General features: G+C 39.7%; 1 protein-coding gene across 1 annotated transcript; it reads right to left on the bottom strand.

Moving 5' to 3' along the window:
- Positions 1–51: 51 nt before the first annotated feature.
- Positions 52–14,280, bottom strand: LOC112574645 (choline transporter-like protein 2). The gene is given in 21 exon segments (XM_025255834.1): positions 52–1,220; positions 1,528–1,612; positions 1,765–1,859; positions 2,392–2,462; positions 2,911–2,984; positions 3,135–3,204; positions 3,483–3,611; positions 3,909–4,062; positions 4,065–4,084; positions 6,033–6,132; positions 6,441–6,572; positions 6,930–7,042; positions 7,519–7,602; positions 8,157–8,301; positions 8,718–8,781; positions 9,210–9,341; positions 9,996–10,083; positions 10,231–10,309; positions 10,812–10,885; positions 13,013–13,061; positions 13,965–14,280. Coding segments are annotated over 21 exon segments (1,956 nt in total). The 5' UTR covers positions 14,029–14,280; the 3' UTR covers positions 52–1,086.
- Between the last annotated feature and the right edge of the window lie 1,556 nt (positions 14,281–15,836).

Below are 15,836 nucleotides of genomic sequence, written 5' to 3'. Positions count from 1 at the left end.
CGAAAAAAAAAATAATAAAAGTAAATAAAAGAGTGGACAAAACTCAAGTATTTAAAAAGCAAAGAGCGTACAAATATTTTTTAATATCACAACAATGTATTTACAGATTTCAAGGCAAGAATGTGCAGTTTATTTCAGTATCATCATTGCAGCAGTGTCAACGTAAAAGAGCAACTGAAGACAAACGAGTTAAACAACTTTCAAACCTTCATCTCTGCTCAGGACGGAAATTTTAGTAATGAGTAACCCTTTACATTCACCTCTATGAAAAAAATACATTATAGTAGCAGGTAAATTCGCGATCTCTTTCAGGGGTAGTGTAAAGTTAATTGCTTGTTTGTATGACATATTTTTACAATGTGGGCATAAATATTCAGGTCTAAAGAATTCTGCGCTGGACTAAAAATTCTTCCGAAGATGGAAGGTAAAGAGGGTATAATAGACATTTGGGGGAATTTAGAGATGTGTGTGTGTGTGTGGGTGGGGGGGGGGGTATGGGAGTGGGGAGGTTGGAATTTAGGAAAAATCCGTTCAGCCAAAAGGTATGCCGAGAGGTGGGATTATAGAGGTAGCGAGTTAAGGTTGTATATATATATATTATGAATGTGTTAGTCTGTCAATAGTGGTACACCAAACATCATTTGCGAATTTAATCGCATGAACGACACGATTTAATGAGCTTATTTAACATAATTAAGTAATAAAACGAATTGAGACCACATGTGTGGGCGAGTTAAACAGGCGTGAAAACTCACGTATTGACGGGAGAGGCGATAGACGAGGGAAGTTTTGTGAGATAGCCAAGAGACCCTTAAATATCAGTTACACATTCCGAAGGGTCAATTTTTTCTGAACTTCATTTCTGATGGAATTGGAAGAAAAATGAGGAGGAAAAGAAATTTTATTTGTCATCATTGATATTCTCCTCTTCATCTTCTTCTTCATCATCGTCATCATCATCATCATTTTTGGTAAAAATCCCTATCAGGGACTCATAATTATGTTCCTTTGTGCTACCAAGTGTTCACTGTTCTTGTGTCGTCCTAGCTTTCATTATCGTCCGGTGCCTTCTCGGCATTGTCTGGTTTATTTTTCCCAACAATCCAGACCGTCACTTGCTGTCCTTGACACTCCTGTTCTTCTTCCCAGAATGACCATCAGGCCTTTGCTCATATAGTACGGCTTTTCTGGACTTCCATCATTCATCTCAAGGTCTTCCACTGTCAACAAAAAGCTGTAGTTGCATATATGTAAATTTTAACTTAAAAAAAGTATTTCACACATTCATTTATTCCCTGATCCTAAGATTGGCGAACCAGGAAAATAAAAAACACAACTCGTATTTTTCTCCGTGTCTCCAATACACACATACCGCGATTAAATATGATATATAGTTCAAGAAATCTTTACGATGACTATTTTGTAAGTCGCAGATGCGGGAAAGGGTGCTTTTGATGAGTATAATTTAAACTTTGTTACTAAAAAAAAAAATGCAATTCTTCTTTGACACCAGCGCCAATAACATACAGAAGCAAAGGAAGAGCGTGTCGACAGCCATGGCGTAGACACTGAAGAAGAGACAGGCCATGAAGTACGTCCCGAGTGTTAACATCTGAAAAATTCATGAAAGAAAAATCGTTAGAAAGTGTGGCGCAGGTATGCATGCAAGCACGCACGACTCTCTCTCTCCCAACTCCCGTGTGAGATACACACACACACACCAGGGCACGCGCGCGCACGCACACACAGGCGTGCTACACTTACAATCACTGGGGTCAGGTAATAGTTCAGCTCTGGAACCTTCACGTAACTGCTGAACCAGGGTATGCTGCCTCTGAACCAGAAGAAGGAGGCGACGACTTGCGATGATGAAAAAAAAAAAAAAAGAAAAAAAACAACAGGTGATTATCGTTTGGTCAAAGACCGCATATAATTGCACTCCTTTCTCTTCTCCACCCTTCCTCTAACCCTTTTCTGCGTGTAAGCCCATGTTTGTTTGTTCGCGTGTCCGTGCATTGGTCCGTGCACCCGATCTTGCTTGCAAATATTGGAGGAACAGAGTTCAGCACGTGAGGGATTTGGGTTAATGGTGTAAACATAAATTTGTTGTCTTCGTCATGCACATGTATGTTTTTATTGCATTTCTGTATAGTATTTTTATTGTATATATATATGCATTGTATTTATGTATCTTTGTATACATACAGGGGCTGTATGTATTATTCAGTATGCACGCATTCTATATGCAGCAGTAAGTAATCTTCGATGTTTTTCCCATGATACTCAACTACACAAAGCAACATTAACAATGACTTGTCTGAAGTTTATCGCTGCCATTGTGTCAACAACCAGAACCACTATCATACTCTCCTTCACTCACTCAGTACTCACATATTGCTCCCGTAATAATAAGCTTGTTCACAAAGAGCAGAAAGTCAGTGACTTTATCCAGAACAATCACCCTGTGGAAATAAACATTTATGTGATTAACCTACTTCATCAATTCACTGGCAATTTACTAACAAATTTATAACTGCATGATTTATGAATTTAATTTATAGGTTTATTTGTACGATTGTATTGTATTGCTTCATCAATAAGTCGGGTTTTTCTCAGGTGGGTGTAAAGAATTTTTGGCTCATTCGGCCCACTTTGTGTTTGTTACTTGATTCTGATAATTTACAGAGGAACTTTATTTTAGTTCAAGCAATAAGTTGAGTGGAAAAAATATAGTTCTTTATTTCATGGATTATAATTTCTATCTATTCAAATCCCCTCGACGAACTTTTTTCTATCAACATGCTACACTGGTCTTGTGGTAATCTAATTTTAGCCCAGTCTTGCAGTAATCTGTGTTTACTTTAGACTTACTGGTATGTTTGTGCTTATGTTCCCGAGTGAGTCTCTTACCTGACAGCATTTCTCATGATCAGACAGAAGGCGTCTTTCGCAGAGAAGCAGAAGTTCCGTCCCCTCATTGCGATCTGCAGACAGCGGGAAATATCATCTTACTTAACGGTGATATTTCTTTGTCTGTGTCATCTTTTTAAGTAGGTTTACTTTCTATTAGAACTGATATAATTATTCTATAACTCTTGTATCAGTTGCTATGTCAATGCTGATTTGTTACATACCATGATATAGGCATTCTTGTTGATGAACTTCAGAAACTTTTCTAGACAATACATGCAGCACTTCAGGCACCTGAGTAAAAGGACAAGATCATGAATGACGATTACTATTGTTGTAGTAGTAGTAGTAGTAATCATAAATAAAAAGGATATGCATGAAAGCGTTCTGGTTCACGGTCTCCCCTCCCAAATGACCAAGTTTGATAGACAGAAAGAGTAAGGAAAGAGAGAGGGGAGATCGACAATAAATAAAATCTGAAGAAGGAAACCTGATAGAAAGGACAAGATAAACGAGGAAGAGACAGCTTCAAAGGATTACTGTAATTCCTCGTCATGCTGTCGAGGGCTTACTTCATGAAAAACGTGGCCACTATATTCTTTGAGCCCTTCATCTTGTAGTCTATGTACTCCAGAATGATCCTCACCAGTTGCACCACGGCAATGATAAAGGATCCGAACGCCAATGAACCCATGTGATACCTGCACAGCAAGGCATGATGCTGACTTTGGATTCACGGCATGCAAAAGATATTTAAATTATCCACAGAAGCTACCCCGATTGAAAAACGAACTGTTTTTCTACTTGGAGCTTAACCAAAAAATATATTTGTGTTCAGAAAGCATTTTAGGCAGGGGGAGGGTTCATAGTTTCCTTTGCCCTACTGTTTGTAATTTTTGCGTGTGTAAGTTATGTCTTAAGATTTTCTCCCCTCGCTAATACATAAAATCATAAAGGCACAAGAACAAGAACAAGAACATATCAATACAACCTCTGACCTGAGACTCCTGTAGAGGGAGGCGGTAACAGGGAAGGCTGGGACATCGTCCGGCTTGTTCCAGGCCCAGTAATAGGAGGAAAAAGCACCCGCAAGAGTCATATCTCCTATTGCTATGAAGAAGTTTACGATCCACAGAAGCATGAAGAGCATGAGATCAGCATTGGAATGATGTACCTGCGAGAAACAGCAGACACTGCGTCAACATGAAGCAGAAAAGTTTAAAAGATGAAGTAGAAAACTATTTTTACTTAGATTAATCTTGGGAGGAGGGGGGTTACTCATCTGAGTTTCTAACAGCTTACCAAACCAAAAAGTGCAATTCCGTAAGATGAGGATAAACTTAAAGAAGTTTACTGATTCGTTTTAACTGCACAAAAGTGGCTAGATGATATGTGCCAAAGGCAGACAGGACATGGCGGCATTGTTTTTAAAGAGGAATTAAAAGAAGGTCTTACTCATTTCCACCGTACTTGACAAATTCACACAGTGATCCCGTGGTCTTGTCCTGAAAGAGGAAGAATGGGGTTAAAAAAATCAGGGAACAGAAGAGGGGTAAATGAGTGGATTATAACTTGTTATAAAGTGGATTGCATGCTGTACAGCCATTGTGAGTCTTTCTCAAACACTACCTGAATGTTCGCAAACTTAGGTCCTGCATGACTCTAGTAGCTCCGTTTACAAACATTTTAAAGATTTTTGTGGTACTCTGTCATCACGATCTCGTATGTCTATGTTTTTCATACACAAAAACTGCCCCATAGGCCCAGTTCGGTCTGAAATTTATGACAATGATATGCGTGTATCTCGAGAACAAATGTAACCCATAACTGATGGGTAGATACCGTCTTCCACTAAGCTTTAACTAATCATTATAAAAGTAGTTTTGCATCCCGTTAGTTCGTTGCAATCCTGAAAGCCCTCGCCAATTAAGTGAAGTTCTTTGTCGCTACTTACGGAGGTGTCACACGGTATCCTGGTGAGGTAGTAGTTCACACCGTCTGTGGATACATTGGTGGCGTTAGAGTAGTACTCACTGCGGCCCATGGAAGCGACGTAGCTGATCGTTGTTAAGAGCGACAATCAAAAGAACAAAAAACAAAAAAAAAAAAAAAAAAAAAAAAAACAACAACAACAAAAAAAAAAAAAAAAAAAAAAAAAAAAAAGAAGAAACAAACGGTTTTAGGAACACGAGAAAAGTACCCGTTATTCTTGATGTCTGCTAACATGTTGGGAGGATTGTGTGTGTGAAAAGCAGTATGTGGATTGTGGGTGTGAAAATTCACAGTACCGTTCTGCTTCAGTCATGAATGCTGTTTTGTCCTTACCAGTCCAGCTATTCTAGAATGAGAAGCAGTTTGGTAGGAAGGAGAAATGGTCTGTCTGTAACGAAAGACCGACATATTCTAGTTGACAGGATGACGAGAACACTTGAGACTGTCTCCAGCCACGAAGGCAGGCAAAGGATACACAGAACTGACGGCCCAAAGGCCTACCATACCTAGCTCCAAAACGAATGGAATGACTGGCCAAAACAGAGTGGAGAACATGTTGCCCACAGCCCTGCCACAAAAAATAACGTTTTTCTTAACAGTAAACCATGTTCTTGAAGTTAAAAATATTTGCTGTCGAGTAAGTGGGAGCATTTTGTTATAACAAATGACAATGAAAAATCTGTTAACTGTGACAAACAGCACATTTTATATTTTGTAACCTTCAATTGGTTGTCTGAAACCAACAGAGTGGACAATAGATAATTATTCTGATAAGATATTCAAACAGAATACTTTCAAGCATATAATTGTTTAGGAATATGACTAAATATATTGATTTGATATTCTAATGGATATTTATAGACGGGAAGGAGATTGAGACACGTCTGTAGCCTTGTTAACAGCACTCAGGGTTTGTGCAAAGTTTTGTTTTTACAGTGACATGTTTGACAAAGAGAAGAAAAGTGACTTTCCGATAGAATCTCCGTGCGGAACACAGGGTGGACTGGATGGCAGATATATAAAATTAACTGCCGGGTGGGGTTAAAACACAAATTTCCCTTCCATCCAACACCCACCAACCCCACCCCACATTCATCCCACTTGATTTCCTTATATTTACAATCTCTCACCTGCTGGCCTCCTTGATGAGCTCGACAGCGATACAGATGCGGGCGACAAGGAAGATAAACAGCAAGACGAGAATCAACAAGACCGTTGCCAAGGTACAGCCTGCGGTAATGTAGACGTTTAACAGGTAAGACAACAGCGGATGTTTTTCGAAAAAAATAATTCTACACGTATTAAATTGTACCTTATGTATTAAGGTATATATATTTCTCTCTTGTGTCTGTCCTCTTATATATTTGGGTTTATAAACCACACAGTGATAATGAATTGCGAGGTAGGTAGTAACTAACAAGAACGAATCCCCCCCCCCACCTCAAAAAAAAAAAAAAAGAAAGAGAACGATTATTAAATAAGATACAATAGGATAAATAAGATATAATAATGCGTAAGAACAATAAACCAAAACCCACCGAAAGCTAGCCATGTTTGCTTCAGAGACAGGTAGTAGTTGAAGTTCGTCGCAAAGGCTTGCGAAACACCGATCTCTGTGGTGGCGTTCACATTTTTCAGGGTGTAGTACTGGTTGTAGCAGTAGTACGTACCTAGTAAAATGGGTACACACGGTACATCATCAGCACAGGGATTGGTACAGTCAATGAAGATAGGCCGAGCGCATAAATAATTTTTTTTTTAATTTACTGATTTTTAAAGGCTTGCCATACAATCTTCATATTGGGTTTTGTATGTTCGCTCTTTGCACTGTTTTTAAAGGATTACTGTGGCGAATTTTTATTGGGTCCCGTATGTTCGTTCGTTCATTGTTTTTGAAGGCTTACCTTTATATTGCATTCATGTTGGGTGTACTACAGCTTGCTCGCTCTCCGCGATACTCTTAAAGCCTTACCTGGGTGCAGTCATGTCGCATCTCACGAGCGGCTTACAGGTTTTGACTCACTCACCGAAGATGATGAGACCGAACAGAAGGGCGATGGTGAGCCAAACCATGATGCCGGCAATCCATCTCATCAGCACAATCCAGATCAAGCACAGCACGAGGGCCACACCAAAACCTCTATCAACAATAGGTGCACGAGCTGAGCATGCGAGCAACGGTGTGCCGGGAGATGAGTGATAGTGGGTCAAATCGCTCTCTGAGATAGAAGTTTTGTGTTGTGATATATTGTGCTGTGTTCTAATGTGTTGTGATATGATTAAGTTGTGAGGTGTGTGTGGATGTCACGTGATCTCATCGCATCTCGTCTCATCATCACTCGATCGCAGTAGTTTCGCTCAGTCAAGCATATTCTGTCCCGTTATGTACTCGTCCGTGGGGTTTTTTCTTCTGTGTCGGTGCTTGCCAATCAAAGTTTATGATATTATTTCTGAATATAAAGTAGAATTTCCACAAAAGGTTTTAGACAGATTTTTCGAGTACCCCCTTGGCGGACCAATCAAATGCTCTCGCGGGCCAGACGTTCCCCACCCTCACTCTACCCCACTAATCAGTGAAATTACAGACACAGGTACTATATAACAAAAACTGCTTACACCAGTATCATCCACCACGATGCCACCACGTCCTTGTACACGAGCTCCACAAACTCTCTCACCTTGTAGAACATCGCCAGGTAACTGCAAAGTTAGAGAATTCATTGACCTAATGCAAGAAAAATAATATTGTCAATGTATGCAAAGTTACCTCATTTACTGCCCCAGAGTATTCTGAGCAGGTTTCCGCTCTGTAGCATTGAACATTCACGTGTAAGCAAATGTTTAATAATTCCTGTTTGTAAAAATAAAATATAAATAAATAAAAGGTGAAGGAAGTCATGTCAAGGAAGATGAGGGAGAAGCACTAGGTCTCATATTGTTTCTGTATGACGTCTTGTGTCTGACGTCTTGTGTGCGTCATTTTGTTCCACGTCATTTGAAGCAGAAAAAGACGTCATGTATAAAAAGGAGTTTTTCTCTTTGGCCGAAAACAATGGTCTTGGTCCGCCATCTTTATAACTCTCTCAGTGACATTCTTCTGAATTTGTGTCTCTTCGACTCGATTTACCTACAAATCTCTTCATCCGCATCGTCATCTTCGGGGGCTTGTCGAGCATTGTGTGTGTATATATGTGTGTGTAAGTAATACGTCGTGGATATGCAAGGTAAGTATACGTTCGTCTTATTACACTCACTATGACGCATCACTGAGACCGCTAGCAGTGACGTTGCCGCCGTTGTCGCTCTCGATGCTGTAGGTTCTGTTGTTGTCTGCGTATGTCATGGCGACTGCCCAGTTTGTGAAGTCCGTAAAGACTGAAGGGATGCAGCGGTTAATGACTGTTTCAACAAAAGGCTAGATCACAACGGAGCCTTGTAGAGCCAAAGGGTCATAAGGTGATATCTCATGTGTGAACACTAATCTGTGTGAGCAGGTGTGAACACTGGCTTACCTCTTCTAAGTCATCTGCCGAGGATTTTTTATTTAACATATTTAACTGAACTTAATACATATCAACAACCAACTAACACGTATAATCGAAGAAATTCGTATCAGTTTCTAATCAGTCCAGGTGTAAAGACATTTGTGTTCACCATTATTTTTGTTGAATATTCTTCAACAAAATGACTAATTTATTAGACATTTTGCCGAAGCTGGTCATATTGGTGCGTGACTAGGGGGTAGCGTAAAAGCTATAATTAAAAAGAGAATTTCATCCACCAGTAATCAAGGTATGGAGGAACAGAGTGCTCACCCGGGGTAGATTTGACGTAGTAGGCAGCGCAGTCTCCATTGTCTATCAGTGTATTAACAGACAGCTGAAAAAAGTGCTGCAACATCACTCATTGAAAACAAGTTTAATTTGACCTAGTGACACACCTATTGATAGAATTATGGCAAAAGTGGAGTCATTAACTTGATCTAGTAGAAAATGGTAGAAGAAAATTGTAAAAGTTCACCGTCATTAACGAACAAAATGATGAAAGTTGTATTTTGTTTTACAATTTTTGCAATGAAAATATGTAGGATCGCTATTGAAGTGAATAGACATGTTTTTTATATATACTCTCTTTTCTATCACACACACACTTTCTCTTTCTGTCACACACAAACATTTTTTCTCTCTGTGTCACACACAGATGCTCTCTTTTTCTCTCTCTGTCTCTCTCACACACACTTATAATGATATATATATATGAATGTGATGCTAACGCTAAAAAGGAACTACTATGCATTCTGTCTATACCGTTGCTTGTGGGTCGACATTGTATTTGCAGATGAACAGTTCTCGTTCTGTTTTCGACAGACCACCAGCAGCTTCGACAGCAATCGTCTGCACGTATGACCAGTACCTGGTGGGACACGTGCTGACACACACCTGATAACAGCACAGGAGGTCATTTATGAAGCGGAGAACCTTGGCAGGTAGAACGTTGGAGCAAATTGAGAGGAACAAACAGAAGTTGCTAGCGATAATGAATGTGAAAGTTGCAGCAGGAAGCAGTTTAGAAAGGAAAAAATAAAGAAAAGGGACTACAGAAAGGAGAAAGAAAGGAAGGACAAATAAGAAAGAAAACGAAAAAAAGGAAAAAAACAAGAAAGAGAAACAAATTTTAAAAAAAAGAAAAAAGACAGAATAAATAAAACAGAACAAAATCCACAAAAAAGTAATAAAATAAAGAATAAAAAAGAAACCAAAGGAAAAATAAAAAAAATAAAAAAGAAAAACAAAAAATAAAGAAAATAATAGACAATAGCTATTCTTTACAAAGATGATGTGTATATATACACAGGCATCATGCCTTTTTACATCTCAACCTTGACCAAAACAAAGGGAAAAACAACTGCTCTACACTACTGGAGAGTGACAAAAAAGAAAGAATAAAAGAAAAAATTAAAATATGAAAAAATGACAAACAACATCAACAACAACAACAATAATCAGATGAAAGAAGGGGTAAAATCCCCGTGTGGGTGTTTGTTGGGTGGAGGAAGGCGTGAGAGACAGAGGCGGGATGGCATTTGTATATACCTGAGAGGTTGGACAGCCATTGACAACAACGGAGACACCCATTTTGGCACATTGCAGCATGTCGAAGTAGAACAGGTATGGCTTCGTCCTGTGAAGAAGTCAGGAACATTTTATATTAATGCCGGGAGCGTCGAAAAGCCATACAGAGGCACACACACACCCTCCACCCACCACAGAATTTGAGAAATAATCGTACTTATTTGTTGATATTTTCTCCGTTATACAATAAACTTACGAGTATGCGCCGTCACCACAGACATTGCCATAACTATCTGTCGGATAAACCAGCTTAATGGGGTTCCCTCTTGCGAAACCTGAAGACACAAAAAAGAACAAAGCAATAATTGTGTGTGCGAGCGCATGCATGCCATCCTCTAACCCTAATGTGAGTTCTCGTTGCCATATAACTTCCCCATCCCTTTGTACATGCAAATTTTTAAGAAGAATTTATTTATTAGCACAAGTGACATTGCACGAGGAATATATCTTGATAATCGCCGCCACTTACTTAAATAATAATCAAACGTGTTCACACTCGACGATGCCACTACACGCACTATTTTATGTACATCCAAGAAATTAAATGGAAAAAAACCCCCCAAAAACCCCAGCAAAAAACACCTGAAAATTCCTCTCCTTGCGCTCGCACATGAGGCGCGCACTATGTTCACAGAGACATGCAAATACATGTGCATGCGCGCACACACACACACCTCTAGTTACATTCTCTAATCCTGATGTCTGTCTCATTGTTTGTTTGTGTGTCCGCCTGTCTCCCCTTCCCTGTTCCCACGCTAACCTCCGGGAATGGATTACCTATAATGGCGCAGACGACGAAGCCGAGGACAAAAATTACGAAGATAATGCAGCAGAGAATATCCGTGCATGATCTGTGAAAAGAAAATAAATAATAAATGTCAATTTTGTATAGTTCATTTTTATGTTTTTTGTCCTCATATAAGGAAATGCTATGGGTAGTAAAATAATTCATGAACTGTTTCTATTCTCGGATGACGGTTTGTGAACACGAATTTTTTCTTTTAACTCTGTTACTTGTCATTTCCCTGGCTTCATGAAACACACCATTGGTACCGTCGATAAAATTGGCTACATCTCTTTAGGAATTTATTATTTATAAACACAACCCGGTTTTACTATTCAACAAATAAGAGCAGCTCTAAAGTTTAAATCTTTATTTCATTATTAAAATACAGTGATACCTCGGTTCTCGAACATAATTCGTTCCGGGAGGACGGTCGAGAACCAAATTGTTCGAGAACCGAAGCAATGAAACCTATAGGAAATAATGGAAACTGTATTAATTCGTTCCAAGCCCCAGAAAATGCTTATTTACTGGCCTAATTTGTATATAATATGTAGAAAAACATGAGTCTCAACAAGAAATAAGAAATAAAAGAGTATTTATTAAAACAAAAAAAAAATAAAATGTACTGTACAGTACAGTACAGTAAATTGTGTTTCATTTACTGTACCTGTACCAAACTTTATGGCAGGAGGGAATGAATGTGGAGGGAGGAGGGAAGAGGGATGGTTATTGTTTTGAAGGGGAGTCCTCTTCAATAAAAACAGAGGGTAACTGCTCTTCGGGTGTTTCTGTTCTCTGTATCTTTTGCTGAGGAGAATCAGAATCTTGCTCTGCAGTTGCTTGTCTGATTTCTTTACGGAAGAATTTGTCAATTGTTTGCTGTTTTTTTTTTTCTCCTCTGCACTCACACTGCTGACGCAAGCAATGCGCGCTGGACCGAATGAACGCCATTCGGCTCAACTCGGCTCATCTCGGACGTTCGGATGTTCGAGTTCCAAATATTTGTTCGGATTCCAAGACAAAATTTTCTCGAATTTCCTGGTCGAATACCGATTTGGTCGAAAGTCAAGGCGTTCGAGAACCGAGGTATCACTGTATTTATAAACCAGTGCAGTTATTCATTGTTATAAGAAACATTACCCCTGCCCCCCAACACACGCAACCAAGATTTAATATGAAAACCAACTTCCAAGGTGGTAATGGAGAAGCGCAGAGACAAGTCTTCAGTATAATCGAAAGGAATCGAAAGTTTCTTTAAACGGAATACAGTGATACCTCGGTTCTCGAACGCCTTGACTTTCGACCAAATCGGTATTCGACCAGGAAATTCGAGAAAATTTTGTCTTGGAATTCGAACAAATATTTGGAACTCGAACATCCGAACGTCCGAGATGAGCCGAGTTGAGCCGAATGGCGTTCATTCGGCCCAGCGCGCCTTGCTTGCGTCATCAGTGTGAGTGCAAAGAGAGAGAGTCATGAAATGTGTGCAAAATGGGCAGAAATCGCAAATTTTGTTGAACAACATCACCCTGATAAAGTGGTAGCAAATAGAGCAGTTAACATTTTTAATGACAATGTTATGTCCACTTTCCGCAAAATTTTGCAAAGGAGAAAAAACAGCAAACAATTGACAAATTCTTCCGTAAAGAAATCAGACAAGCAACTGCAGAGCAAGATTCTGATTCTCCTCAGCAAAAGATACAGAGAACAGAAACACCCGAAGAGCAGTTACCCTCTGTTTTTATTGAAGAGGACTCCCCTTCAAAACAATAACCATCCCCCTTCCCTCCTCCCTCCACATTCATTCCCTCCTGCCATAAAGTTTGGTACAGGTACAGTAAATGAAACACAATTTACTGTACTGTACAGTACATTTAATTTTTTTTTGTTTTAATAAATACACTTTTATTTCTTATTTCTTGTTGAGACTCATGTTTTTCTACATATATACAAATTAGGCCAGTAAATAGGCATTTTCTGGGGCTTGGAACGAATTAATCCAGTTTCCATTATTTCCTATGGGTTTCATTGCTTCGGTTCTCGAACAATTTGGTTCTCGACCGTCCTCCCGGAACGAATTATGTTCGAGAACCGAGGTATCACTGTACTAGATAAGTGAATAGATGATCTCAAGTGTTACACAGAATTAAAGATTGCACCGAGAACTTCTAATTCTCTTGAAACAACGAACCTGCTTTTACAAGGCACCTTCTCCCGAGGGTTGTGCTGCCTAGGAGTCCCTGAAATAGATAAATGAATAGTTACACTTATAAAACTGCCAGAGACCCCGTGCGAGCCCTGTAACAGAATTTTGCTGAGCCCATCTTACCACCTTGTCATTCAGATCAGCATGGCACATGTATCGTGCTGCGTCCCTACAATACTAGACACTGCTGTAGTTTGATCAAACAGTATTTATTAAACATGAACAAAATGGCGCTACCGGCTAGTACAAGGAAACTGACTACATAGAACCCCGGATGTGTCCTCTCGGGATAATTCATATCACGACAGCTCATAAACACAAATAGATAGACATGTTGAGAGTTTAGGAAAAAATAAGAAATTTCAATTACGAGGCTTGGTGTATTTTGTACACAACTTGCTTGTGTTTTTTTTTTTTTTTATATCTGTACCATGGCGTCTGTGTCACGTTTCTCAACCTGTCGACGGTTCACAGTCATAAATGGTTGTAGTAGATCATTCAAAACAATAACCACAAAGTGTTGTCTACTAGAAGTACAGTAATATCCACCGTTTGACAGCAACCCGCGTATTTTCTAGTGTATGTCTCGTACCTGTAGGCTGAGTGATTACATGTATTGTGATAGCATTCTTTTTGCGGCAGACGATTGTGGCTACAGGGGTCGCTACTCAGTACACAGCAGACGACACGACAAGGAGTAGCCTATCTCGTTGCATAGCAACAGCTATAAACAAAGTAAATAGGTCACTTGGTCGTTGTACTTTTCTGTGAAAAAAATGTATTGAATGGTGATCGTTATATTAACAGTAGAATATCCAGCGCACACAAGGTATTCCGGAGATAAAACTAGTTTGATAGATAAGAATCAGGTGTTTACGTTACACGGGTACGCGCCTGCGCATCAACAGACAGCGGCCATAATCAATGGAAGTCTTACCATACTTGCTGTCAGGTTTCTCATCGACGTCGTGTACTTTGTGTCCGTCACCACAGCAGGGCATGCTGAGGGATGAGACTGCAGGTGGACACCTACTGTCTACTGAGGGTAGAAGCTGTCAGTGGAGGCTACAGGGTACAAACTGTAGACATACACAGCCAGGTTCTTGCGAGGGAACGCTTCACTCTATGTCTTCTGGCTGCCACCCGCTCGCACGTTTTCTGTTCCGCTTGCTAGCGCCAGGGCGGGTACAGCAGCCACCCGATACACATTGCCACACGACAGCACCGAACAGTGACGCATTTCCACGTGTATTGATTACAGAGGTAGCAGGGCTGCTAGGTAGTTTGTTGTTGTTGTTGTTTTTGTATTCTTAACATGTAATTTATGAAGCATAACTGAAGCAAGAGAGTCAGAAAGCAAAGGAAAATAAAGTACTTAATGTATTCACCTCAATGGTGGGGACTGGTTTCATTAAAAAATAATACTGTTCTCCCGAACGAGAATTCCACATCACGAGTTCAAATCTTGCTGTCACCATTGTCTCTTATACTCTCCCTCAATATTGAAACTGTTCAAATTTCTAATGGACACTTTCGAAGAGCCTTTCTGACTGTGTTCCATCAAAAAGCTTGTCAATAGAACCCATTCCATTTCCAAGGGTACATGGTGATCCTAGCCGAAATGTTGATTGTGCGAAGACACGGTGCTTAAGACTTGACGGAAACTGCGTTGAAAGTGAGACAACCTGATTGTTTGTAGAAGTTTGTTCCTGATTTGTTTGGCCTGGTCGACATCGGAAAATCAACAGAAAATAAGCATTTATGGCACATGACTAAAGAAAGCCTGTAAGCTTAATTATTCTCTCCGTGATATTTTAGACAATTATTTAACACAGAGAATCAATATGTTGCAGCCGAAGGCCAAAAGAACAAGACTATAACATCTAATGTTTTTCTTCTGCACTTAAAGTTAGTAGGGCTAATTCTTTTTTTAAAGACATGAGTAAAGCTCAGTTCAAGTTACTAGTTTCCCAAATTTGGGTGAATAACCCACTTCCGTTATGAAGAGACACGTCTACAAACATCATTATACACATAAAGGTCTCAACAAAACTGATGTCAGGCTTATGTTCAAGTTGGCAGAGGAAGAGCTGAGAACATGAGTTAAATCGTCCTATCGTGAAGTCGCGATCTCCACCTTTTTCTCTGCGTGGTGATGTTTTATCTCTCGACAACGAAAAACGGGCATTCGATCAAGATGAGAAAAATACTTAGGGTATACCCAGAAATATTGTATCCTGCACTGATGTTTACCTAAGCATCACAAAAAATTTTTCACCCAAATTAGTCCTTTAAAGTGGATAAAAGTCGAGGTAAACATTCTTTGTCCTTGTGTCGAATCGATACAAACATTTTGAAAACTTTCAATCTCCCATTAGCGGAATTAAAAAAAGGAAAAGTTTGGACTCTGCTGGACTAGCAAGATGATCGCTTGCTATAAATTCAGAATGATGTATCGCAGAGTTTAGTAGTCACGGGTTTGGATGCTGGCTAAGCTGCTGCGACTATGAAGCCTGTTCTCCCATTATCATCGCTGCTGTTATCGTGTAAGTGCCTATGTCACGAGGCAGTATTTGAGTTTTGTACCTACACTTAAGATCACGAATTGTATTACTTCTTACAGTGAAGTAAGAGTTGATAATAAACATTTTGATATATGTGCATTGGGTAGGAAGATCTACCGGCTGTAAATTATTTTTTTGAGGGGAAGGAAGTGGGTGACTGGATGGGGAAGAGCGGAAAGTTTGTTACAGCCAAGACATCTAAACCAAAAGGCGCGTGCACTTGTAGGTTCGAAACCCGTGTCACG

The sequence above is a fragment of the Pomacea canaliculata genome, linkage group LG11 (genome assembly GCF_003073045.1).
Source record: "Pomacea canaliculata isolate SZHN2017 linkage group LG11, ASM307304v1, whole genome shotgun sequence".
NCBI lineage: Eukaryota > Metazoa > Mollusca > Gastropoda > Architaenioglossa > Ampullariidae > Pomacea > Pomacea canaliculata.
Note: the sequence above shows the minus strand (reverse complement) of the source record. Positions and strands in the feature narration are given on the sequence as shown.